The sequence below is a fragment of the Coptis chinensis genome, unplaced genomic scaffold, assembly GCF_015680905.1.
Source record: "Coptis chinensis isolate HL-2020 unplaced genomic scaffold, ASM1568090v1 utg6750_pilon_pilon, whole genome shotgun sequence".
Classification (NCBI taxonomy): Eukaryota; Viridiplantae; Streptophyta; class Magnoliopsida; order Ranunculales; family Ranunculaceae; genus Coptis; species Coptis chinensis.
Genome location: NW_028238180.1, coordinates 28491 through 56229, shown reverse-complemented (window position 1 = coordinate 56229; position 27739 = coordinate 28491). Strand labels below are relative to the sequence as shown.

The 27739-nt window shown below is 35.6% G+C and overlaps 2 protein-coding genes across 2 annotated transcripts; both read right to left on the bottom strand.

The window, feature by feature from the left end:
- Positions 1-19510: 19510 nt before the first annotated feature.
- LOC147472848 (uncharacterized) lies at positions 19511-20032 on the bottom strand. The gene has a single exon (XM_086588129.1). The coding sequence runs from the start codon at positions 20030-20032 to the stop codon at positions 19511-19513; it is 522 nt and encodes a 173-aa protein (XP_086444255.1).
- A 799-nt stretch (positions 20033-20831) lies between these two features.
- LOC147472847 (uncharacterized) lies at positions 20832-22043 on the bottom strand. Its single transcript, XM_086588128.1, has one exon. The coding sequence runs from the start codon at positions 22041-22043 to the stop codon at positions 20832-20834; it is 1212 nt and encodes a 403-aa protein (XP_086444254.1).
- Between the last annotated feature and the right edge of the window lie 5696 nt (positions 22044-27739).

Sequence of the window (27739 nt, the reverse complement as noted above, 5' to 3'; positions counted from 1 at the left end):
AATTGTTGATTTTTATCATTATTGTCGTTTTATGGTTGTTTCTTAAATGAAATTAGTTGCTCATCTTTTCTGTTGCTATGTAATCGTATTTTGGTGTAATTGCAATTGTAGTTTGCGCAGGATTTCTTATTTTGGTGTAATTGCAATTGGTGTAATGGTAATTGCAACTTTATTTCCTTTCTGCTGAGAGTAGATTAAAGCCACTTGATCCTATATGTTCTGATGGTTGGTTTACATAAGGAAGTTGCTTGTTTGAAAGATAACAGATGGTCAGAGGGATTTGCTTGCTTTTAACATCTCAAACTCTCTAAATACCTCATCTCACAATCTGAAGTGAAGTTCAAGGGTGTGAATTTGTCTGTAAATGTCCAACGTGTTGGAGTTGTCCCTCACATGAGGATGAGGAAGAAGCTAGAGAAAGCATTACTGTTCGTCTGAAGAGGTCTGAGCGCGCACACATTCAGATTGGCCTAAGCACAAGGCGCGCTCAAGCCCTTGTTACTAGACTTTTGGTTTGAGGAAAAATTAGAGGGCGCGTGCATGCTCAATTTTGCCTTGTCGAGGGCGCGCCCGTGCCCATGTCTAATTTCACAGTTTCTATGCACGCCAAAAGAGTAATGTGTGCGCTTCCATGTCAGGGCCTAGAATTCCATTGCTAATAATCATCAATTACAGTGATTTGAAAACAAGTGTCTCTGTAGATTTGCTCAATAGTACGTGATACTAAGGCCAAAAGAAGTGTAAAGGAAAAAAACATGCATTAAGTAATCAAGGGTTGGGAACATAGGCCCTGTTACAACATTAGATTTTTATTGTAGCGGCTCCTCAGTTCTCTCACTTATCCACTTAACTAGAGTGATGTGCTAGTGGTATCTCTTAACACAACATGAAACATCTGACGAACTGGTCTTCAACAAAATCAAAGTAGCTAATAGTAGTCCCATCCCCCATGATCAGTTGTTCAAGGTTCATTTAAGGCTGCCACCACTACACACTGCCACCACCACACACTGCCATGAAAAATAATGGGTGGTGTGCGATAACCAAAAGGCTACAAAGTCAGATATACAGTTAAACTTAGAAGCTATAGAATCAGTCCATATATCAAAGATACTTCATAGAAGCTATACTTACATTTCACAGATTATGTATTATTTTTCTCCGACCAATTTCTCGAGTCATGGTTAGCAATCTTTCCACATTTGTGACACTTTCTTCCTGAATTCTTTAGGGCTATCTCTTTGGGGGATTTCAATCTATCCGCTTTCTTCTTCCCCCTCCCTTTTGTTTGAGAAATATTGGGATTCAAAATCAATAGTTGAAATAAATAGTTGAACTCTGAAAGAAGTTGATTTGTATTATGAAACAAATGACGGTTTGGAATGTTTCTTGAACTCATTATAACCCCTATAAATAGAGGACCTAAGTGCCTCATGTAATTGGCCAATTCCCTTATATTCTTGTCTCCAGAACTTGAGGCAGAAAGAGATTAATAATAAAAGATTCAGTTTTAACTAGTCGAGTCTTAATAAGTTAGTCTTTCTAGTCTTATGTTCTTCGACTCGTCTTCTTCTCGTTCTTCGTGTTCTTCCTTCTTTATGGAAGGCTAATCTTCTAATTCAAGGGAGGAGATGAAGCTAGTGCTTAAGGTTTAATGATTATTCCGGTTCATGGTGTTCTTCAATCAGGTTAGTTGTTTATGTTTTTAGTTATTAGTTCCATTGCCCACACCAGGGGATGGAAGTATAGAATAGGGTTCATGTTTTGCAATATTAATATCATGCTAGTGTTCTTTACTTTTCTTCTAGTAGCATAGTTCTTTAGAGTTTGGGAAGTATTCTTTGTGTTGCCTTAGAAGGGGTAGCTCAGGGAGTGACTGCCTAGGGGAAGTATTCTTTGTGTATGCCCTAAATGGTGATTCATTGAATGGTTGCCTTATTAGGAAGTACTCCTTGATGTTGCTCTCAGTAATACATTAAATGGCTGCCCGAGCTTACATAAAAGGAAAGAAGATATTAATAGCATAAACAGAGGAACAACCTTAAGTAGAATTAATTGTTAATGATGTTTCGTCCAAGAGGGCATCGGCACTCACTCGATTACCTAATTGTAGTCTACTTGTAAGAACAACCATGAAGCAGAAGGTCATAGATCAAAAGTATTGGTGGATTCTAATCTCTTGAATTCCCTCTCTTCTAAATTCTCAATAGTTTAGTTAGTTTAGTTTAGTTTAGCATTAGAATCTAAAATCTCTACAATCATAGTTTTTAATCCCTAAAACCCCTTTTTCAGTCCTGTCCTTCACATAACATACACTTAAAAGTGGAACGATACCCTACTCATCCTTTACTTATTAAGGGATAATTAGGTTTTGATACGCTTCTATTTTGTTCAACGACCATCATCCATCTACATCATCAATCTACATCATCCATATACCATCTACACACACAAAAAGAGGCAAGGTCAGTATATCCACAAAAAATCAACTCAATTGGATCTGTCTAGTCTTGTCAAAAGAGTGTTAAAATTCTAGACTGTCAGATAAATTTCTAATTTGAACTCAATTTTTGGTAGGGTTAGACATGTTCAAAGGAGCTGATTTTTTGTGGAGATGATCTCCATATTGGGGAGATCACACCCCCATAAAATCAGCTTTTAGTTCATTATGTAGGTAGGTAGGATTGCGTATGTCAATTTTGTATGTCATTTCTGCATGTCGACTTAGCCAGATTGATATATATGTATATATATATATATATTTGTTTTAAAATTTTATGGTTGATAGCATATGAGTACTGTACTATACTCATGAGATAATATTGCAAATAATATTAAAAAATGAAGTTACTGTATTTAAGCTAGGGCGCTTAGAAACAAGACAATGTGGGCACGATGCGTGAGTAATGGAAGAGGGCGGGTCGCGCTCTCTGAAGGCAATTGTGAGGCTCGTGCGCGCTCTCAAGTAGGAACAGTAAGGTAGACTTTTTAGGGTCATGTCACAGGAGGGTAGAGAGTTGGTTGAACAACTAGTATGCTTTCTGGCAGTAGCAGAAAAAATTGAAGAAATTGCGAACAGTGTTTTCAGTGTGTGTTTTCAGTGAATAGTAAAAGCAGTGTTTGTAAACTAAACACGCGTAATGTAAACGAACTAGATGGCAAGCGGCGCCATTGATAATAATTTTAATAAAATGGGAACCGTAATACGTAAATAGTAAATTTAATCAATATCAAATGGAAAAAAAGATTTAGAGGTGGTTTAATCCGCCACGCAATTCGATTGACTATTAGTTAGTATCGAATCGCTCACTTTAATCCCTAGTGAATACCAAGTCCTCTTGGATCAAGGTTTCACTAGCATGAGAGTGTAGCTCCACTACAAATCTCTTTGGTGGTGCCTCTAAACTCTAGTTCTACGTTATGAGCTCTATCTCTAGACACTCACAATGAAGAACTTGAAGTTCTTATATGCAAAACAATAAAGAATAATGGTTAATCATCCTCACATGGCTTCATAAACCTCCTATAATGGAGGTTTAGCCTTGTGTCATAGGAATCATCTTAACTAAGAATTGAATAGAAGACATAATTGAAAAGACAATTGAATTGAAGAACAAAACTTTTTATTGATGGGAATTAATGGTGGCTATAATACTAAAATTATTCGAAACTGCAGAAAGTAAAAACTAATTAAAGCTACTTAGAGAATTATAACTAAGGGTAAGGAGGAGAGCTTAAGTTTTGTCTTAGCCCTCTTTATATAGGAGAGGGTTAGGTTTACATTTTCGTGTATGAGCCAAAAATGGGGACTTTGGGCCCCTAAGTGAGCCCAAAGTCCATTAGGCTAAGTCTAGATAGGCCACAGCTGTTGCAAATTACTTTCGTGCCATTTTCGTCCACATTTATAGATTTGATTGGTGTAAGACTGGGTCCATTGGAAATCGTATTCTGAGCCGGTCGTTTTGACACAAAGTAGGCCCAACTCCAAGGCCTGAGTCCAAAGATACGCCCGTTTGAAGTTCTGTTGATTTTTCTGCTCTTTTTCTACCCGGATTGACTTTGACTGGGCTTGAAAACGGTTTTTCTCCATGATTCTTGGGCTTTAAAGGTAGAACTTCCTCAGCAATCATCTTGACTCGTTTTTCATGCAAAAGTGGTGATTTTAGTCACCTAATCAGTTTCAAGTCCTGAAATGCACAAAAACACATAAACAGTACTAACTCTTATTTATTATAAACATAATTGGCCTAAGTAGAATACTATTAAGGGGTTTAATTTAAACTTTTGGGTGCTTATCATAGTTTCTAGTAAAGGAATTGAGGTTGATAAGGCCAAGATTGATGTCATTTCTAGTCTTCCACCACCTAAGATTGTAAAAGATATTAGGTCATTTTTAGGTCATGCTGGATTTTATAAGCTTTTCATTAAGGACTTTAGTAAGATTTCTCATCCCCTATGCAATTTACTTGGTAAGGACGTCACTTTTGTCTTTGATGATGATTGTTTGAAAGCTTTTGAGAAGCTTAAGAATTTATTGACTACCGTTCCTATCATACAACCACCTGATTAGAGTGTGCCTTTTGAGTTAATGTGTGATGCGTCTGACTATGCAGTTGGGACTGTTTTAGGTCAACAGTTTGACAAGTTGCCCCATGTTATTTATTATGCTAGCCGAACTCTTAATAATGCACAGATGAACTACAATACAACTGAGAAGGAGTTGTTAGCTGTTGTGTTTGCTTTAGACAAATTTATGTCTTATCTCATAGGGTCTAAGGTTGTCGTGTTTACTAATTATTTGACTTTGAAGTATCTCCTTACTAAGAAAGATGCTAAAGCATGTCTGATTCGTTGGGTACTCTTGTTGCAAGAGTTTGATATAGAGATTAGGGATAAGAAGGGTATGGAGAACGTGGTAGATGACCACTTGTCTAGTCTTATAGTAGAGTCTTCTACTGATATTTTGCTTTTGAATGAGTATTTCCCTGATGAGCAATTTTTGCTATATCCCAGTCACCTTGGTATGCGGATATTGTTAATTATCTTGTAAGAAAATAGTTTCCATCTCATTGGAGACAACAAGATAAATCTAAGTTTCTTCTTTGAGGTTAGGAATTTTTTGGGATGATCCATACTTGTTCAAGTCATGCCCTGATCAGATTGTTAGGAGATGTGTTCCTGAGAGTGAGTTTAATATTATTTTCTCTTTTTTCCATGGCCATGCATGTGGAGGTCACTTTGGTCCTAAAAAGACAGCTGTGAAGGTTTTGCAGTGTGGTTTTTATTGGCCTACTCTCTTTAGGGATGAACATGAGTTTTGTTTGAGTTGTGATAGATGCCAGCGTACATGTAATATTTCCCATAGGAACATGATGCCTCTTTCCCCTATTTTAGTTGTGGAGCTTTTTTATGTGTGGAGTATAGACTTCATTCATGGGTCCTTTTCCTCCTTCCTTTGGTTATCTTTATATCTTTGTCGTCGTAGACTATGTTTCTAAGTGGGTTGAGGCGGTGCCATGTAAAATGAATGATCATAAAGTCGTAGTTAACTTTTTAAAATATAATATATTTTCTCATTTTGGTACTCCTTGTGCAATTATAAGTGATAATGGTACTCATTTTACACACCGAGCATTTGAATCTTCAATGAAAAAGTACTCTATTACTCATAACCTAGCTACCCCTTACCATCCTCAAACTAGTGTCCAAGTTGAAGTATCTAATAGGGAAATTAAGTGGATTTTAGAAAAGACTGTACGACCTGACCGTAAGGATTGGTCTCAACGTCTTAATGATTCTCTTTGGACTTATAGAACTGCTGTAACGCCCGTATTTTTTAATACGTATTTTTCTATTTAATTAATTAATTTAAATTATTTATTTTCAAAATTCGTCGGACCGGACTCGGGATACGTGGGCCTGGTTTTTGGGCCCGAGTCGGTGTTGGGCTTGGGTTTCGGACCCAAGTATATAAACACATTTTTCTAGAAAATAGGGTTCAGAGAAAAATAAAATATTAAAAATGGAGGCAGAGATGAAAGCTGGATTTCTGGAGCGCGACGGTTCGGACTCGGAGAAATTCGTAGGAGCTGTTCATGCAGGTGAGTAGCTATTTTGCTATTTCACCGGATTTATGGTTTTCCCTGTATCGGAGTATACCGACTAAGGTTTCGGCCTATTAATACTGTTCGTTATACTGTTGTGTTGGACTTCGTGTCTTGGCATTATTCAACTTTGTTAAATTTCGTTTTCTGTAATTAAACTGTTGAACTCAAGAGAGCGTCAATGGCTCCTCTGTGTGTGTGTGCGTTACCGGGATGTCGGGGGATGTAGCACAAAACATGCTGATGTTATAAGCCCATAGCCTGATTGTGCTCCGACTCTTTAGGACTGGAAACTTCAAGGACGCGATAATGGGGGCGCGAAGTTGATACTGTGATTCTGTGGGATGTGTTTTTTTGTATTTTTCTTGGGTTTGAATTGTTTTGTTGTGTTGGGTTAGGATGTTTGGAGTAGTGGGATTATGATGGACGAGTGGGGGCAGTGAAGCTTGGAGGGAGAAGCTAATGGCCGTTCTCGCCATTACCGGGACTTAGGGTTTAGGCGTTTTTAACATTTGTTTAAACTGTGTTTTGTATGGTGGGTTGAGGGGATGATGAATGGTGGTAGTGGGCTGTCGATAGGGGCTGTTGGAAGCTTGGGGGGGAAGCCATTAATGGCGGTCACGATTCTTAGATCTAGTTTGAAGAAGAGGGTTAAATCACTGATATTAGAGTAATTGTATTTATTAAAGTTATAGGGTTTTTGATTTGGTGTAAAACCGATTTGATGGAAGAGGAGAATGGTGGCCGGCGATTTTGGTGGTGGTGGAGAATTGCTTGAGGAAGAAGGTGAACTGTTCACCGATTTGGGCTTGGGCTTTGGGCCTAACCCTTTTGGTTTTATGTGGGCCGGTTCTATTTAAGTTATTTGGGCCAGTTCTAATTTTTGTTGTGGTTGGGCCCGATTTTAGTTTAAGTGTTATGGGCCGGACCACATCAGTTTTGGTTGGGCCAACTCTTTTTAGTTTTGTGTTGGACCAATTCTTTTTAGCCTTTAATTTGTGGACCAGTTTAATTTAAGGTTTTTTGGCCGGATCCCCTAAAGTTTTGGGCCGCTTACGATATTGCATGGACCACTCCATAGGACTGAAAATAGATCCAATTGGGTCAGGTAAAATAAATAAGTGGACTTTTAGACTTTCGGGTAATAAGGTTTGGGCTTGGCGAGTTGGGTCCGAATCATGACCTTAGCCATGAGCCCACGAGCCATGCACCTTTGCCACTTAGCCACTGACCCTACGTATGCTATGACCATGAACCTCGTCGAACACCTAAAACGATTTTGAGTTTGACTTTGACTTGGACGGTTTGACTTTTGACTAGGACACATTGACTTTGACCAGATGCGGTTTGACTTTGACCAGACCTATTGACTTTGACCGGGGACGTTTGACTTTGACGGGACTCATTGACTTTGACCGGGGACGGTTTGATTTTGACCAGGACATGTGGACTTTGACTTTGACCGGGACATGTGGACTTTGACCTTGACCATGGCGTGTTGACCGTTGACCATTGGCCGGTTGACTTTGACCGTTGACTTTTCCAGTTTTTCACATATTTGATCATATGGATATATATAGTAAGAAAATATTGTTGATATTGTATAACTTGGTTGGTCATTATCTAATTAAGATTTGACGTGAGTAGTATGTAAAGTATATAAATATTGGGCTTTGATTGTAGACTTTTTGACTGTCTAATTGTGCTACGTTTTATGTTGTATATTGTATGGACAAGCCATAAAATAAAATGGTACGGAAACCTGCATAATTGGTTAGTCACTGTCTAAGAAAGATTTGACAGTGATGTTGTGTATTTTTGACACGTGACGATATTGAGATGTTAGGAGACATTATATTCTTAATACGTTATAATAAATAATGTATGCGATACGTGGAAGCATTGTGACATGACATGATATAATACGTTATAATATATTGATGCAATATCTTGGAGAAATGTATATACACTCCATTATTTTATATGTGAGATGCTAGTATAGCACTGGTGAATATTTGCCCACGGGAGTGTGGTGTAGTGCAATAATATATTGGCACGTGAAAGAATGAAATTTGGTTATGAGATATAATTGAGATGTTTCTATATATGGTGGCTTAGTGCAATAAGGTAATTGACCTGCACGTGATATAGTAGAAATGATTATGAGTCATTAACGTATGACACCTGAATAAATTACGTAACGAAAATCCTAGAACCTGACTACCACAACTCATGTGATTGGCCCTTCTGGCGTTTCAGTTAATCTGAATGGCCTTGGTCCTTCCGGGCGTTTGATTAATCTGAATGGCCTTCGGGCCCTCTGGCGAGCGAATAGTGGCTTGATTATTCCGTTCGCAAAATAGAACGATGATGCGCCATATTTTTATGCCGAATAGTGGCGATGACTTACATAATTACTTCCGTGTGAGGATTTACGGTGTCGCGCATCCCGCCAGGTAGTAGTTACGCCGCGAGTGGTTCATTATGTAAGGGAGGCATGTGGATGTACATGTTCGGCGTTGGGTTGCGATTGTGGTAGCCAGGGAAACTAGGTAAGACATAGATACGACGTGATTTTAGGGACACACAAAGAAAGCCTGAAATAATCTAATTATGGTAATATGTTGGTAAATGATATATCTCTAGATAGATGATTTGTATATGGTTGGCTGGTTATAGTTTAGTTAGAACCTAAGGCGCCTCGATGGAGGAACTACATGCCTTATTTATTATGAGTATAGTTGTTGTGTGGTTAGTGGGAAGTTAAGGCGCCTCAGTGGAGGAACTACCTGCCTAGATTAGTGTACTTAAGAATGTTAAGGCGCCTCAGTGGAGGAACTACCTGCCTAGATTATTGTACTTAAGAATGTTGTATTAGTCGTTGAAAGTTAAAAGCCTTCGGTGGAGGAACTAACTCTGCCGTATGGATTGTGTATATATATGTATATTATATGTTGTATTTTAGGACTACTCACACCAAATTTTTTATAATCTTGACCCGATTTGCATGTTTGCTTATCGGGTGTGTTCATTAAATGAACATAGTTGATAAGTCTTGACAGGTTTAGTGTTGAAGAAGGTTAGGTCTGCTTGTGGTTTGCATTAAGCGTTACATCTCGGATACGTTTTGTTTTTCCCTCGAGGTGATATAACTTTTCAGTCTAGACAATGTTTTTGTATTCTCATTTGTATATTTTAATTAAAGAGTTATTGAAAAGAGATTTGTAACCTAATCTTAATTGGGAATTTTTGTAATGAAGAGGACTTTGTTTAAGTTAAAATTTTTATTGGTTTTAATTATCCGCATATTTTAAACTGTTTATGGGCTTTTGGGAGTGAGAGTGCGTCACACCTCGGAGATCGAAGAGTCGGGGACAAATAATGTTTTTTCCGAATTCTGTCGAAATTCGGGGTGTGACAACTGCTTATAAGACTCCTATTGCTATGTCTCCTTATAGGCTTATATTTAGGAAGGCATGTCATTTGCCTGTGGAATTGGAACATCGTGCTTTTTGCCCATTAAGACTTTTTACTTTGATATGCGTAGGGCAGGTTAACAATGTAAACTTCAGTTGAATGAGTTAGCTGAGTTAAGGAATAAGGCATATGAGAATGCCAAGATTTACAAAAAGCGGACTAAGATTTTTCATGATAAATTTATTCTTCACAAGTCCTTTTAACCTAATAAAAAACTCTTGCTATATAATTCTCGTTTATGTCTTTTTCCTGGTAAGTTACGTTCCAGGTGGACTGGTCCTTTCATTGTTAAAACTGTTTTTCCTCAGGGTGTTGTTGAGATAGAGTATCCTGCGGATGGTCGTGTGTTTAAGGTAAATGGTCAACGTTTGAAACCATACCTTGACGGTTTGGCCAATCAGGATCTGGAAGCGGTGGATATTATTGATCATGTTTATCATGACTGATTGATTATGCTTATTATACTTTAATTAGTAATTTATGTTTTATTGTTTTTCATTTTTTATAGGTTATGTTTATTAATTCTTTTGTTAGAGTCGCTTCGCATTGTTTCCATGTTTTTCATTTCAGCCCCTAGTCTATTTTAGCTAGACATAGCGCTAACCCAAGAATTAGGTGTGCAACGCATTCGTCTACTAGAGACGTTAACTGTAACGCTTATGGGAAGCAACCCATGTTTTTCATTTATTTGAGTCTATTGTGCACATATCTCATGCATTCCACTTTAACGCCTTTTCTCCGTCTTTTTGGAGACGTGTAACTCTATGGAATGAGATCGTTGCCACATTTTAGTCGTTAGTAGTAATTTGGTTCTTTATATATATTATCACTGTTATATCTTTCGTAAGGTACTAATTTCTACAGGTGACTCGAGCTATATTTTTCGTTCATGGAGCTATTGGTAACCTCTTTCCTTTTTCATTACTTGTCCATGTTGTTATTTTTTTTTCGTTTAAGCATATATGTCAACATTAAGAACAATGTCTATGTTAAGTTTCGGGGTAGGAACAAAATGTTTTGTTTAGCAAAATATATTAATTATTTATACTATCCACTTAGGGATAGTGAAATGCTATTTCCTTTTTCGGTGATGATTATAGTCTAGAAGTCTCACTTAGCATTAGAATTAAGAGTAGTTATTAGAAACTTAGGTTAATATATAAGTAATAGTCATTGCATCTTTTCATAAATGTCTTGCATGAACATCATGATTGTAGTTGGAAATACTTCTCTGAGACCTGGGTTAGAGTGCTTAATTAATTTACATATCATGTGAGAATCTAGCCTAAAAGCCTCATATGAGTTGATATCTAAGTAATGACACACATGAGTAGTAAATTCCGAGTAGAGAAATCACATGTTCACTTGCTTGATCACTATACCATATCCTAAGTGATAATTTATGCCCTCTTTGGATCGATATAGCCAGAAATTCCAACCTAAAGAATATACTTTTTTCCGCTAGTCGCCCCACTGAGCCTTTTATTAGCATTTTCATAAACCAAAAATTCCTTCCCATATATAAAGGCAAAATAAAAAAAAAAAAAAAAAATACCTATTTGATAAGTTTGAGAAATAGGATGACGTAAAGAAAAAAAGAAGAGAAAAACCTGTGCATAAACATATATTGGTTAGTTGCTTCAAAAGAAAAAGAAAATAAAAGAAAGTTTCTATCCAAAGAAAAGAAAAATAAATAGAAATAAAATAAAAAGTTAGAACTCCAAAAATAGAATCAAATGAGTGAAAAGCCAAAACAAAAGGGCTAAGGATGGAAACAAAGTGTAGAAGCAAAGAAAGAACAAGGCTTTCTCTAGTTACATATTTTGAAGACCTTATTTTCTCAGACTTGTATATGTTGTTCATCCATTCCATTTATTCTTAAACCATCACCTAGCTAAGTCATACATAACACCTAATAAAGATCTCTAGCTTAATTAGGAATAGGTTGGTGTGATAGTAAGTGGTAGATGTATTTGATCGACCTCGGCTCCTTTGGATATCATTAAGATTGAAAGGAAAAGTGTGCCCACTACACACTGGAGTTAGCAAACTTGAGTGGAAAAATCAGAGTGTTATGTGTCTTGACACATTCTTTGTGAGAACTTACCTAAGGATGTTATTCGAAAAGTTTCAGAAATGGACCTGCCATGGCATTTCATTGCATTGTTCATTGCATGCATGTTTATTTTTAGATGATTTGATTATTATGCATATATTAACTTAGGTTTTAAAATAATTATTTTTTACTCATTGCTAGTGAGATGTATAGATATCTGAGATTAAATTAAGGAGACATTACTGTTTTTTCTTAGTCACTATAGTATAAATGAAGTTTGTAAGTATCTTCTCTAAAAACTCTCACGAGACTAAACTCGTCCACAAGGGTAAACCTAGGGGTTTAAAAGGCTTGTTACACATGCTAAGTGTAATCGTGATTCCTACGAAAGTGAGTTAGGATTTTTATTTTTGTTATTATTTTAGAGTTAGTTTGCTTGAGGACTAGCAAAATGTAAGTTTGGGGGTATTTATGCCTATATTTATATTATATTGTCTAGTTAATTATTATAAGTTCATTTGATTAGTCCTATTTCATTGGTTTTATAGGAATCGACGCAAATGCGACGAAACGGGCTAAAACCTGAGGTTTTAAAAGGATTATAAAACTCTCAGGGGTTTATCGATCACATGAAGAATGCTCGACACAAGTTTGGATATAATATGCTAAGGACCTGTTGAAGAACTTGTAAAAGTTTAAAGTTCAGAAGTCAAAGTCAGAGTGCGCCCGCGCTCCAATATGCCTAAGTCAAAGCGCGACCCGCGCCCTCTTCGAAATCTGTCAGAATTACAATGTTTCTAGAATAACTCGCAGCTTGCACTAACCGTGTAGAACTCAATTTAGATAGTTCCAAAAGGAGGAAAACCACAAAGGAAACCTTTCTAAAGTGGATTCTAACTCTTGCACTGCACGCCCTAATCAATCCCTATATAGACCAAGCAAAACCAAGAAGAAACTCTCTCCCCCATCACACAAAATCACAAACCAGGAGGAAAGCTACTGGAGAAGAAGAAGAAGAAGAAGAAGAAGTTGTTGGAGAAAAAGCTACCACACAAGACGACGGTTTTGTCGATGACTTCTCTTCCTTACTCTTTTACTTCCAATACAATGTTCATGAGTAACTAAACTCCAAGCTAGGGCTTAGATGAAGCCCTAGACTTGTGTAGAATTTTCTTTATTTATTGTTTACTGTTCTTAACTTGATTATTAATGTTTAGCTTGATTACTTACACTGATTTTAGTATACCTACTTTCATGGATTATATCGCGCATGATATCTTTCATGTATTGACTAGTCAATAGTTAGATTAAGTGTTTGTTATAATCAAAGCATTGCCTTTACTATTGATATAAACTTGTGAAGAGTTGTGCTGTAAGAAGACAGTTCTTGCTAGGAGTTCATACATGTGTGCTGAAAATTCAAGCAACCTAATGAATAGATTGATATAAGAGATACACGATCACATTTTCGAGTAAGCTAAGGTTACATTTTCCTCATGCTACTCGTACATCAAAAGGGAACTTTAGATTAGTTAATTAAGAAAACCTACAATGGTCTAGGGTGGAATCAAACACCTTAGTGTTTCCACCTTTCATAGACAATTAAAGTTCACCGTTTTCATAGTATAATTAAATTAGTTATTAGTATTCAAACAACTTTCAAATCAACAACCATTATATTCAGATTAGGTTAAGTAGTATTTTAGACTTCAATTATTCGTAGTTATCAATCTATGTGGGTCTGACCTTGTTCTCGCACACCTACTACAATAGACCTTGTGCGCTTGCAGGTATTATTATTATAAAATAAGAGTTAATTAGCATGAATATTTAGGCCGGTTAAATCCCTATCAACAAACATGCTCTCCATAAGACATAAAAAGGTGTGCGTGTTTGTTAACAAAATTTAACATGCAGGGCACTCTGATTGCTCAGGCGGAAATATAGAAAGATTACATGGATCGGAATTCAATCTTGTTATTTTAGTTTTTGATTCTTTTTAAATTGTTTTTGAATAATTTAGCTATTTCTTTATTTGTCTTTAATTATTTTTAGTTTTGAATCTATATTAGAATGCTTCCAATATTTTAGAAATTTTAACGTTGACTAACGTTCAGGTGTGAAATACCGATCTTGGGTAAGAGATCGGTTTTGGGGCGCTACAAAGATTTAGATCAAGGCAACTGTTAAAGCGCAACTTAGTAGGAAAATAACATTTTTGATTGTTGTAATAGGTGATTCAATTAGGTCAATACTAGATGATTGAATTACATACAACACAAATTGTTCTAGAATGCTCATTTTGATATTCATATAATAATTTGTCTTGTCATTGCTTTATTTGGAAGGTTAATGCAGGGTTATTCTTGGTTCTTGGATTTCTGGAAAGCTCTAGTGAGCCCGAACAACCGTGTTTTTTGTGTTATTTTAAAAAAAATGTCAAAGCTATAAAAAGGCGCACAACGAGGTGTCATTTTACAAGGCAATTTGGTGAGCCAGACGACACTTTCGTATGTGTCTTTTAAAATAAAAGACAACCCAATAAACGTGTCACAGTCCGACACTTTGTCTTCGTCATTTTTCATGAGAAAAGACGCACCAAAATGTATCTTTTCCCTACAATTATGTTGTAGTGCATGTACGCCATGCACACAAGTTATTAGTTAGTCAAACTAATATATGTAATGTGATCTAGGGTGCAACTTGTTAAGTTACCACACTTGCAATTGCTATTGACTTGTGAACCAAATATTCGATAAGTAAAAATGTAACACGTGTCGGAAAATATCGAAAAATAAAACTTTGATATTTAACCAACACAAAATGAACAAAAAACAGAAAAGTATCTTGAGTAATAATGTTTCACATGTCCATTAATTACTAAAGTACCCTTAATTAATTAAAGATTATTACATTTGTCCTTGGGCGTAATCCCTACATGTTAGAAAAATGACGGAATTACAAATTGAGATCTAAATTTATTTAGTAGGAAAGCTTTAATTAAAAAGGTTAGTTAGGGATTACCCCCATTATTAGTTGTAATAATGGATAGATCCATTGGCAACGAAAATGCTACGGAGACAGCTACTGGCTGCTAACTAAATAACAGACCAATGACCAATTTCCACATCATTACTGTGAAACTGGATACCCTTTCCACATCATTACTATGCAGTTTGGGCTGTTTTAGGTCAACAGTTTGACAAGTTGCCCCATGTTATTTATTATGCTAGCCGAACTCTTAATAATGCACAGATGAACTACAATACAACTGAGAAGGAGTTGTTAGCTGTTGTGTTTGCTTTAGACAAATTTATGTCTTATCTCATAAGGTCTAAGGTTGTCGTGTTTACTGATTATTTGACTTTGAAGTATCTCCTTACTAAGAAAGATGCTAAAGCATGTCTGATTCGTTAGGTACTCTTGTTACAAGAGTTTGATATAGAGATTAGGGATAAGAAGGGTATGGAGAACGTGGTAGATGACCACTTGTCTAGTCTTATAGTAGAGTCTTCTACTGATATTTTGCTTTTGAATGAGTCTTTCCCTAATGAGCAACTTTTTGCTATATCCCAGTCACCTTGGTATGCGGATATTGTTAATTATCTTGTAACAAAATAGTTTCCATCTCATTGGAGACAACAAGATAAATCTAAGTTTCTTGCTGAGGTTAGGAATTTTTTCTGGGATGATCCATACTTGTTCAAGTCATGCCCTGATCAGATTGTTAGGAGATGTGTTCCTGAGAGTGAGTTTCATATTATTTTCTCTTTTTGCCATGGCCATGCATGTGGAGGTCACTTTGGTCCTAAAAAGACAGCTGTGAAGGTTTTGCAGTGTGGTTTTTATTGGCCTACTCTCTTTAGGGATGAACATGACTTTTGTTTGAGTTGTGATAGATGCTAGCGTACATGTAATATTTCCCATAAGAACATGATGCCTCTTTCCCCTATTTTAGTTGTGGACCTTTTTTATGTGTGGAGTATAGACTTCATTCATGGGTCCTTTTCCTCCTTCCTTTGGTTATCTTTATATCTTTGTCGTCGTAGACTATGTTTCTAAGTGGGTTGAGGCGGTGCCATGTAAAATGAATGATCATAAAGTCGTAGTTAACTTTTTAAAATATAATATATTTTCTCGTTTTGGTACTCCTTGTGCAATTATAAGTGATAATGGTACTCATTTTACACTAATCGAGCATTTGAATCTTCAATGAAAAAGTACTCTATTACTCATAACCTAGCTACCCCTTACCATCCTCAAACTAGTGTCCAAGTTGAAGTATCTAATAGGGAAATTAAGTGGATTTTAGAAAAGACTGTACGACCTGACCGTAAGGATTGGTCTCAACGTCTTAATGATTCTCTTTAGGCTTATAGAACTGCTTATAAGACTCCTATTGGTATGTCTCCTTATAGGCTTATGTTTAGGAAGGCATGTCATTTGCCTGTGGAATTGGAACATCGTGCTTTTTGGCCATTAAGACTTTTTACTTTGATATGCGTAGGGCAGGTTAACAATGTAAACTTCAGTTGAATGAGTTAGCTGAGTTAAGGAATAAGGCATATGAGAATGCCAAGATTTACAAAAAGCGGACTAAGATTTTTCATGATAAATCTATTCTTCACAAATCCTTTTAACCTAATAAAAAAGTCTTGCTATATAATTCTCGTTTATGTCTTTTTCCTGGTAAGTTACGTTCCAGGTGGACTGGTCCTTTCATTGTTAAAACTGTTTTTCCTCAGGGTGTTGTTGAGATAGAGTATCCTACGGATGGTCGTGTGTTTAAGGTAAATGGTCAACGTTTGAAACCATACCTTGACGGTTTGGCCGATCAGGATGTGGAAGCGGTGGATATTATTGATCATGTTTATCATGACTGATTGATTATGCTTATTATACTTTAATTAGTAATTTATGTTTTATTGTTTTTCATTTTTTATAGGTTATGTTTATTAATTCTTTTGTTAGAGTCGCTTCGCATTGTTTCCATGTTTTTCATTTCAGCCCCTAGTCTACTTTAGCTAGACTTAGCGCTAACCCAAGAATTGGGTGTGCAACGCATTCGTCTGCTAGAGACGTTAACTGTAACGCTTATGGGAAGCAACCCATGTTTGTCATTTATTTGAGTCTATTGTGCACATATCTCATGCATTCCACTTTAGCGCCTTTTCTCCGTCTTTTTGGAGACGTGTAACTCTATGGAATGAGATACGTGCCACATTTTAGTCGTTGTAGTAATTTGGTTCTTTATATATATTATCACTATTACATCTTTGGTAAGGTACTAATTTCTACAGGTGACTCGAGCTATATTTTTCGTTCATGGAGCTATTGGTAACCTCTTTCCTTTTTCATTACTTGTCCATGTTGTTATTTTTTTTTCATTTAAGCATATATGTCAACATTAAGGACAATGTCTATGTTAATTAAGTTTGGGGGTAGGAACAAAATGTTTTGTTTAGCAAAATATATTAATTATTTATACTATCCACTTAGAGATAGTGGTATTGTTTCCTTTTCGGTGATAATTATAGTCTAGAAGTCTCATTTAGCATTAGAATTAAGAGTAGTTATTAGAAACTTAGGTTAATATATAAGTAATAGTCATTACATCTTTTCATAAATGTCTTGCATGAACATCATGATTGTAGTTGGAAATACTTTTCTGAGACCTGGGTTAGAGTGCTTAATTAATTTACATATCATGTGAGAATCTAGCCTAAAAGCCTCATATGAGTTGATATCTGAGTAATGACACACAGGAGTAGTAAATTCCGACTAGAGAAATCACATGTTCACTTGCTTGATCACCATACCATATCCTAAGTGATAATTTATGCCCTCTTTGGATCGATATAGCCAGAAATTCCAACCTAAAGAATATACTTTTTTCCGCTAGTCGCCCTACTGAGCCTTTTATTAGCATTTTCATAAACCAAAAATTCCTTCCCATATATAAAGGAAAAATAAAAAAAAGAGCCTACCTATTTGATAAGTTTGAGAAATAGGATGAAGTAAAGAAAAAAAGAAGAGAAAAACCTGTGCATAAACATATATTGGTTAGTTGCTTCAAAAGAAAAAGAAAATAAAAGAAAGTTTCTATCCAAAGAAAAGAAAAATAAATAAAAATAAAATAAAAAGTTAGAACTCCAAAAATAGAATCAAATGAGTGAAAAGCCAAAACAAAAGAGCTAAGGATGGAAACAAAGTGTAGAAGCAAAGAAAGAACAAGGCTTTCTCTAGTTACATATTTTGAAGACCTTATTTTCTCAGACTTGTATATGTTGTTTATCCATTCCATTTATTCTTAAATCATCACCTAGCTAAGTCATACATAACACCTAATAAAGATCGCTAGCTTAATTAGGAATAGGTTGGTGTGATAGTAAGTGGTAGATGTATTTGATCGACCTCGGCTCCCTTGGATATCATTGAGATTGAAAGGAAAAGTGTGCCCACTGCATACTGGAGTTAGCAAACTTGAGTGGAAAACTCAGAGTGTTATATGTCTTGACACATTCTTTATGAGAACTTACCTAAGGATGTTATTCGAAAAGTTTCAGAAATGGACCTGCCATGGCATTTCATTGCATTGTTCATTGCATGCATGTTTATTTTTAGATGATTTGATTATTATGCATATATTAACTTAGGTTTTAAAATAATTATTTTTTACTCATTGCTAGTGAGATGTATAGATATCTGAGATTAAATTAAGGAGACATTACTGTTTTTTCTTAGTCACTATAGTATAAATGAAGTTTGTAAGTATCTTCTCTAAAAACTCCCACGAGACTAAACTAGTCCACAAGGGTAAACCTAGGGGTTTAAAAGGCTTGCTACACATGCTAAGTTTAATCGTGATTCCTACGAAAATGAGTTAGGATTTTTATTTTTGTTATTATTTTAGAGTTAGTTTGCTTGAGGACTAGCAAAATATAAGTTTGGGGGTATTTGATAAGCACATAAATGTGTAGCACATAAATGTTACACATTTATGCCTATATTTATATTATATTGTCTAGTTAATTATTATAAGTTCATTTGATTAGTCCTATTTCATTGGTTTTATAGGAATCGACGCAAATGCGACGAAACGGGCTAAAACCTGAGGTTTTAAAAGGATTATAAAACTCTCAGGGGTTTATCGATCACAGGAAGAATGCTCGACACGAGTTTGGATATAATATGTTAAGGACCTGTTGAAGAACTTGTAAAAGTTTAAAGTTCAGAAGTCAAAGCTAGGAAACACAGCTATAAAGATAGAAACAGAAGTGAAGAAAATGCTCCACGTGCAGAAGAAAAAGGCAGGAACAGATACAGCAAGAGTACTAAAAGCGGTAGCGCTACAGAGGAAACCAAGTCACAAGAGCAAACTAATTTCGAGTAATGCAAAGGTTAGTAGCAGCAACGAAGAATGGCCTAGAGTGTACCAAGTCTTCCTTATATTTCAAAGAATCAACGACGGAAAAAAATTTTATTTCAACAACGGAAAAAAATTAAAGGGGCATTAACAGAAACATCAAAATGGCGAAATGCAGGTCTATCTTCCATAGTAACTACGCAAGTTAAGTATATCTATATTAAGAGATTTTTGTTCTGTTGACATTCAAAACCTCATATTATAATCAATATTGCCATAAGCCATATTCTATAATGAAATAAGCACAGAGTAATTCGTGAGAAACTGATGGTTCATCCACAGAAAACAATTAGTAAGTTACAACTAACTATTTTATTTTTCTATCCAACAACTAAAACTAATCTGGATAAACATACTGTAGGTTCTGCATATTGATTGGAACCGATCCAACCCACCTACCCAATTTTCTTTTCAGAATAGTTTCCCACATGGCTAACTTACGGCCATCTAACGGTTTGCCCAATCTCGCCAAACTGGAGGTGGTGGAGCAATATCCTTGAGCACAAGTGGCACAAAATGTCCTTTGTTTATGTGGAAAATTGCGATTATCCAGAATATTTCTTCTGGACATGTCCTCAACGGAAAGTATGTGACACCTAATTGCCGCGACGCTATGGTGACAAAAACAAAATTAAAAGCACTTGCAACTAAGGAACCCATGTCTGGGAGATCAAGCCATTCTTTCTCATTCATTGTAGAAGACTTGGTACACTCTAAGTTTCTTTTGTGGTTTTCAAACCCGTCATTACCGTACAACTCTGTATAGTAATCTGCATACTGCATCAACTCTTCCAGCATATGACCCCTTACTGTCCGCCATACTAAATCATCTGTATATCCTAGCATTGCAGGTATGGATCTATAACCACAATGCCTATCCGGGATTACCTCAACCAAATCTTTAATCATATCGCAGATCAAAGGATTAAAGTCACGTAAAATATTTCCCCACTTATGCTTGATTTCCATATTTTTTAGAATTATCTCTGACCTAGTATTTTTTTCTTCTGCTTCTCTTCATGTTCTCTTTGGCCTTGTTAATGAGTTATTGAAAGCTAAACGGGTCAAGGTCAGATGATCCACTCACTTCAGGATGAACATCTTCATTTGAATCAGGTTTTCCGCACATGTTGGTTAAAGAATTAGGACATGCAGCTGCTTCACCAATGTTAGAATGAACATTTTGGTCGTTGCTTGTGCCTTGAGCAATATTTGTATCACCTTGTTCTTCAAAAAAGAAATGAGTATGAGACAAGTTAAAATGTTACTCAAAAGTGAAATAAGACCAATCCAACCGAAAATAATAACAAATCGAGATATACACTATTACTACAGAACTCTCAAACTAAACTACATAAAACAAGCTGATAGGATTGCCATTTTGAACTGAAACACCCATACATAGAGGAAATATATATCAAAAGTATCAACTGAAACACCCCTTATCTTTTCTCCCATTTTCACCCAATCCACAAACAAATAATCTGCTACAGTCAACCTATCGATATGACATACCTTTCTTATTTCTATTTCTCTTTTTTGAAGTTCCCTGTGTTGTGCTTGTGCGCTTTTTTTTAGTTTGCTCTTGTACAACCTGTTCAACATCTTACTAAAATTAATTCAACAAGCCTGGGCATTACAATAGACATAATTTAATAAACTCAAATCAAGAACAAAAATGCTTCCACCCAAGTCCAGCATATATATATATATATATATATATATATATATATATATATATATATATATTTTTATTTACCTTCCTATCTCAGTCGGCAAGTTTTTCTTGAACCTTTAATATCCACAAGTCAGTGATGCCCGGGTAGGCTAGACTGTGGTAACCTGATATAACTGGTGGCAAGGAAGCATCATCACTAAGTCTAAGCGGCACATAATGTATGCCGTTATTTATATGAGCAATTGAGATAATGAGAGTATACTCCAAGTCTGGTGGAGTTCTCAAAGGAAGGTAAGTTAACGCTTGCTTTGGCGCTAGGGTGACAAACACACAATTATAAGCACAAGTAGTTAACCAACCCATATCAGGAAGTTCAAACCACTCAATCGGGTTCATCGTCATCGACTTTGTACATTGTAAATTTTGAATTAAGTGTTCGAAAATGGTGAATCCAGACCATTCAATGTACTCTTCTGCATATTCAATCAACTTGACCAACAACCTCTTCCTCACGGTAAACCATCCAGTCTCATCACCATAGTTCAATAATCTTGCTATGGACCTGTATCCACAGTGTCCATCCCCAAGGACATCCTCACATGAAACAATAAAGTTGCTAAGCAATGGATTCAAATCTTCTAGCAAAGATGTTTGATCTGGCTTCTTAGGTGGGTTGCCTCTTTTTTTATGTACTTTTTCAATTGCTTGCGTTTCTCCTTGGTTCTTATGTGGTCTGCCTCTCTTCTTCAAAACTTGTTCATTTGTTTTTTTCTCCTCTTGCGTCCGTGCATACTCAAAAGCAGATGGTTCTGTTCTTGTGTCATTCTGATCTTGAGTTGATACTTTCACATGTTCCTTTGAAATTGATGGTCTACCTTTGACATTGAGTTTTTCTTGAGGCTCTTGCATGTGTGTAGTCTTTGGATCAGCAAGCTCTAAACATTTCTTCATCAACATTAGTTTTTGGTGTTCTGGTAAGCAGTTGAACTTCTTCTTAATTCCTTCCACCTCAGGTGAAATGTCCAGCGACCCTCTTGGAAGTTCCATTGGCTCAAAATCAAGTTGCGGCCAACGACGATCTATGGACCTCAAGGGTATGTAACCATCACCAAGTTTTACCATATGTACCAACTCATAAGCACATAAAAGACCACAAGTACGCCTCAAAACACACCCACATTCGTTTTCATAAATGCCCACTTTGTTTGAACATACAAGTTCTTTCGACAACATATCAATCGCCTCCCTAGATATTAATCCTCTAATCTCACTGTATGCCTTGTCTCGACTATAATGACGCATAATGTTACGACTAATATTAAATGAAGCTTGTATACCATTGAGCTGATTTTCAAGGAGGTTATCAATCACATCCCAATTTTGGTACAAATTACCGCGCGAACTCCTCAAATTTCTCTTCAAAGATGAATGTTGGGATTCTACTCTTGCTGGTGTGAGTGCCGAAGTGCATCACTAAATCAACCCAAGCCGCCACAAACTGTTCCTTGTACTTGTTCAACAACTCTTCAACGTATTGTACCACATGTGTCATATGTGCATATTCATTTCCAAACACAACCAAATTTTCATTATAGACATCTTCAGTAGGTGAACTGAATAAATCACAAACCATTTCGTAGAACTTCTGAAACTCATTGTTTTCTTCAAAAGATTTTTTACAGTTAGTAATCACATTAGTCTGAATGTGCCAACGACAAAAGAGGTGTTTAGCCATGGGAAATACACGCGCCACAACATTCATCAATGCCAAGTCTCTGTCAGTCATAATAACTTTCGCACTAGATGTTTTGCCTTCCAAAACAATGTATAACATTTCCAAAGCCCAAACAAAGTTATCTTCCTTCTCTGAATCTAAATATGCAAAAGCAATAACAAATGTCTTCATTGTAGACGTAAACCCAACAATTTCTAGCAATGGCAGATTGTGAAGATTAGTCATGTAGGTATAATCAATAATCAACACTTCTAGAAAACACTTGGCCAACTTAATTGATCTCGAATAAGCAAAAAAAAATATCCTTGCATTCTCCTGTAATCAGGTTCTCTCTATGAGACTTATAGTAATCGCGATCATCCAACATCTTCAATAATTGTTGTATATGTGATCTCCCTTGCAATTTTGTAAGACGATGTTTCACTCGAAAATTGTAGATGGTACTTAGGGTTGACAAATTCTCTAGGCCGTCTTTCCTTTTCAAAGCATTCAAAATTTCTCTTGGTTTAACGCCAGCCTCAGACATCTCGATCACAATCATTTCTTCATCTCGTGTTAGCCTTCCCACAAAAAAATGGCATGTAAGATTTTCAGCAAGACGGTGATTATGAGTTCCACAAACTATTACCACTTCCCATCCCCCTTTATTACGTTGATAACCCTTCAATATAAATGAACATTTGCACTTTTTTGTTCCTGTCTGTCGAGGGAGTTTCATGGATAGCTTGTACCGATCTATCTTCTTTGGTTTTTGAGGTTTAAAAACACCACCTCTCTTACAAGTTAAAAACACCCTAGGTCTTCGGCCACTTTCAACGCTATCCGACTTTGCAATGATAAGCATAAAACCAATTTTCTCCCTACCTCTTTGCACCAATCAACAAGATCTTTTCGATTTTCAAATACTTGTAATCATTTTGTTATAGATTGTATTACATCACCATTCGGAAAAATGATATACTAAATGTATAAAAGTGTCTTCAAGTTCTTACTGTTGCAGTTGTAAATGCGTTGGTCATATCCGGAAAAACAAAATTAGAGTTTTCTGTCGGGCTTTCTTGCTCTTCATTTTCTGAGTCATAATTCAGTTGAAGCAAAAACAATGCATTTGGAGATGCACTAATAATAGGATGAGACTATTCAAAGTAAAATTTTATCAAAAAAAAAATGGTTTAGGTTTCTTATTCTCAGTATGCACGCAAAAAAAAAATAGCACTTTGTTTAATATTGCAAAAAAACTCACATTTTTGTTTGGTGTTTGTATTTGTTCATTGTAGTAATCCAAAGTATAATAGTCTTCTGCATTTTCTCATTCGTCAAAATTTGATTTTGAATTTTTTTCTTCATCCTCATTCGGTTGGTATTCATCCTCATTTACTTTGGTATGATTGATTCAAATCAAAAGTGGGTGTTTGCATGTTTATTGATGAGATAAAAGAATAAGAGGTTATTGGAGAATAAGAAAAAAAAAAAAAAAAAAAACCGCGGTTTTTTTCTTCTACAACTGAATCACGTAGAGTAAATGACTTGTTTTTAGTCAATAAATATCTTGGGTACGCCTAATAAAAAAGAAGGGTAATTTAGGAAGCTAAATGTGTCTAAAATCATTTTCTTTATTTATTTTAAAGTTGGGGTAGGGGAGTGTTTTGTTGGGTATGTCCAAGATCACCCTTATTTGTAGGAGGAACAAAATTTGTAAAAGCAATCCATTGATTATATCTAATCAGGACATGAATTCTCTTAAACGGACAATCCATTAGCGGACATGTTGAAAGTCAAAGTTAATCACGTGTTTCTCTCTCACGTCATCAATTATCTCTAATATAAAATCAATATATATTGGGTCCCACAAAATAAGATTCCTAAAAGTTTAATAAATCCCTCTCACGTGTTTCTGTCTCTCTCTCCTCACATCTATTATCTTTTTGTTACTAAGTATAAGAAAAACTTGGGCCTACCAACATATCAATTACTTAACTACATTTTTATTTTCTCTCTCCTCATATTTGTAAGAAAACAATTCCTCCAACGTTAATGAATAATGATTACAGAATGTATTAAAGGTTTCAAATTCTAATGAAAAGCATAGTGATTTTACATTGGTCTTCATTGCTTTTTAGTTGTTAAGACATTTCTGACACACTACACAGTGCCTTGAAGCTTTAAAAACATCAATACAACAACACCAATAAATTGTTGTAATAGTGTTATATAATGTCGTATTAGAAAATTCTAATATAATCTTGTCTGGTTATTTACTAATAAAATCCCCTTTAGCAACTAAAATCGAGCATACAACGATTCCGCCCGTCATTTCGTAGGTTTTGTAGACATTCTTAATGCCTATAATGATTTAATTTCAAGGGGGAGGCATGCGAGAAGACTAGTTTGGGCCAACCTATGGTGTATCAGTTGCTATGTGTCCTATTTGATTAAGGGGTTCTAAGTTACGTTGATGTTTGGAACTGGATTTGATTGTCTTTCTCGATTTTTCACATGTAGTGCCTTGAAGCTTTAAAAAGAGCAATACAATAACACCATGCCTGTAAAATGTCGTAATAGTGTTGTATAATGTCGTATTAAAAACTCATAGTATAATCTTGGATAGTAAATGAATAATTACGTTTAAATTGAATTAAGTGTGCAAGGGTAGCGGTTCAGATATTTATTTGGTTATCTACTAATAAAATCCCCTTTAGCAACTAAAGTCAAGCATACGATGATCTTATATGTTTTCATTTCGTAGATTTTGCAGACATTCTTAATGCCTATAATAATTTAGTTTCAAGAGCGAGGTGTACAAGAGGACTAGTTTGAGCTAACTTATGGTGTACCGTTTGTTATCCACTCTATTTCATTAAGGGGTCTCAAATCTAAGTTGATGCTCGGAAATGGACTTGTTTGACTTTCATGATTTTTCATATGAGACGGATGGGTCTGTACAAAAACATATTGGCGAGTATAGACTTTAATCAAGGCTAGCTATATATACACACTACACAGTACCTTAAAAGTTTAAAATTGTAATACAAAAACACCACTAAAATGTCGTAATAGTGTTATATAATGCCGTATTAGAAAATCATAGTATAATCTTAGTAGTATAATCTTGGATTATATTATAGAGTTATAGTGTCGTATTGAACTTCTATAGTGTCGTATAGTGTTATTGGAATACCCTTATAGAGTTATAGTGTCGTATTGAACTTCTATAGTGTCGTATAGTGTTGTTGGAATACCCTTATAGAGTTATAGTGTCGTATTGAACTTTTATAGTGTCTTGCTTGTAGATGCAACATTCTCATACACATCCAAAACCTAGAATATGACATTTTATATACGATATACAAACCATTAATAAGTATGAAGACTAGTTTGAGCTAACTTATAGTGTATTGATTGTTATGCATCCTATTTTATTAAGGGGTCTCAAATCTAAGTTGATGCTTGGAAATAGACGTACTTGTTTGTCTTTGATGATTTTTCATATGAGACGGATGGGTCTGTATAAAAATATATTGGCGAGTATGGACTTCAATTGAGGCTAGCTATATATACACACTACACAGTACCTTAAAGGTTTAAAATAGTAATACAAAAACACCACTAAAATGTCGTAATAGTGTTATATAATGGCGTATTAAAAAATCATAGTATAATCTTAGTAGTATAATCTTGGATTATACTATAGAGTTATAGTGTCGTATTGAACTTCTACAGTGTCGTACAATATTGTTGGAATATCCTTATAGAGTTATAATGTCATATTGAACTTCTATAGTGTCATACAGTGTTGTTGGAATACCCTTATAGAGTTATAGTGTCGTATTGAACTTCTATAGTGTCAACGTCCTGAATACAAAGGCTTTTAGAGTGCCAAGAACGGCTATGTCCAATATATCTGTCCAAATGACATGAACACGTTGTCATCTGCTTGTGAGGCCATACCACCATACCGATCAAAAGACAATGAAAAGAACCCAAAGGAAGAGTGGCACTAAAAAAGGTATATACATTGTTTTGCACCGTCCATTTCACAACCTTTACTGATAAGCGCTGGAATCAATTAGAACAGCAATATGAGGGAATAATTACATAAAACACTTGCAACAAACCAAATCAACATGAGTATTTCACATAAGAGTTTTTCTTTATAGGGTGGTTGGAGATTTACTATGCACATTCATTCTTTATTAAAAGAGATCCAAACAATAAACACAACAAATTTTGTCACTCCCCTCGATAAAAAGTAGATACTTTTGAACTGTGTCCATATCTAAGAAGCTTCATCTATTCTAATCAACAATTATAGAACAATAACAAACTATTTTACAAGGATGCTAAAAGTTGAATGAAATTTAAGGTGTGAACAACACGTACACATCTATACCAAATTATTTTCTCCTTTTGGCATTCTTTTTTTTTTGTCAAACGCCCCCTAGCAGAGCAATAGAGAATCTAAACTAATGGCAACAGACAACATAGTGGGCAGACTTAGATCACGTGCTTCCATTCACCAAGAAACTTATGAGTGCCAACTACCAAGAAAAATACTCAGATGGAAACTTGAGTGTCCAAGTCATAGTTAAAAGAAAACGTAGAAGACCATGTGAAATCAACAAAGCAACAAGAAACAATTTAGATAAACTTAAACAAATCCGCTTAATCACCTTTATTTTCGAAGCAATCAGAAATGACATAAGTGAAGTAGAAGTACATCCACAACAGGAACAACTTCTTACCTTAATCAGGAAAAGATAGTAATCAACTTCTTACAAGATGATTTCTTAGCACAGGTCTTACGTTTTGGTGAAGTAACAAATTTTAAGATGCCAGAATCTCCACGGATATGAGGAGGACACTTCTCAAGCAAATCTTGGGCCTCAGACTGTCTACCTTCCTTACAAAAGGACTCTATAGCATGAGAATATATTACAACAGGTGGGAATTTCTTTACTCTCAATGCCATCAAGTAATCAATAGCATCATCCACCGTCCCAAACTTAGATATATAATCGTTAAATGGCTCTTCCAAGGAGGGACGGTTCTGTTTCTTCATTAGGTGAAGAAGATTCAATGCTTCTTTAAGTTTACGTTCTCCAAGTAATTTCTGAATCAAATTCTTGTACGTATCTAGAAAAGGTTTTATATTGACCTTCTCCACCATCTCAATGACCAAAGTGTACGCATTATCCACCCTTTCCCTACTACACAAACCATTTACCAAGACTTCCAAAAGGTCAGTATCAGCAGGAATGTTTTT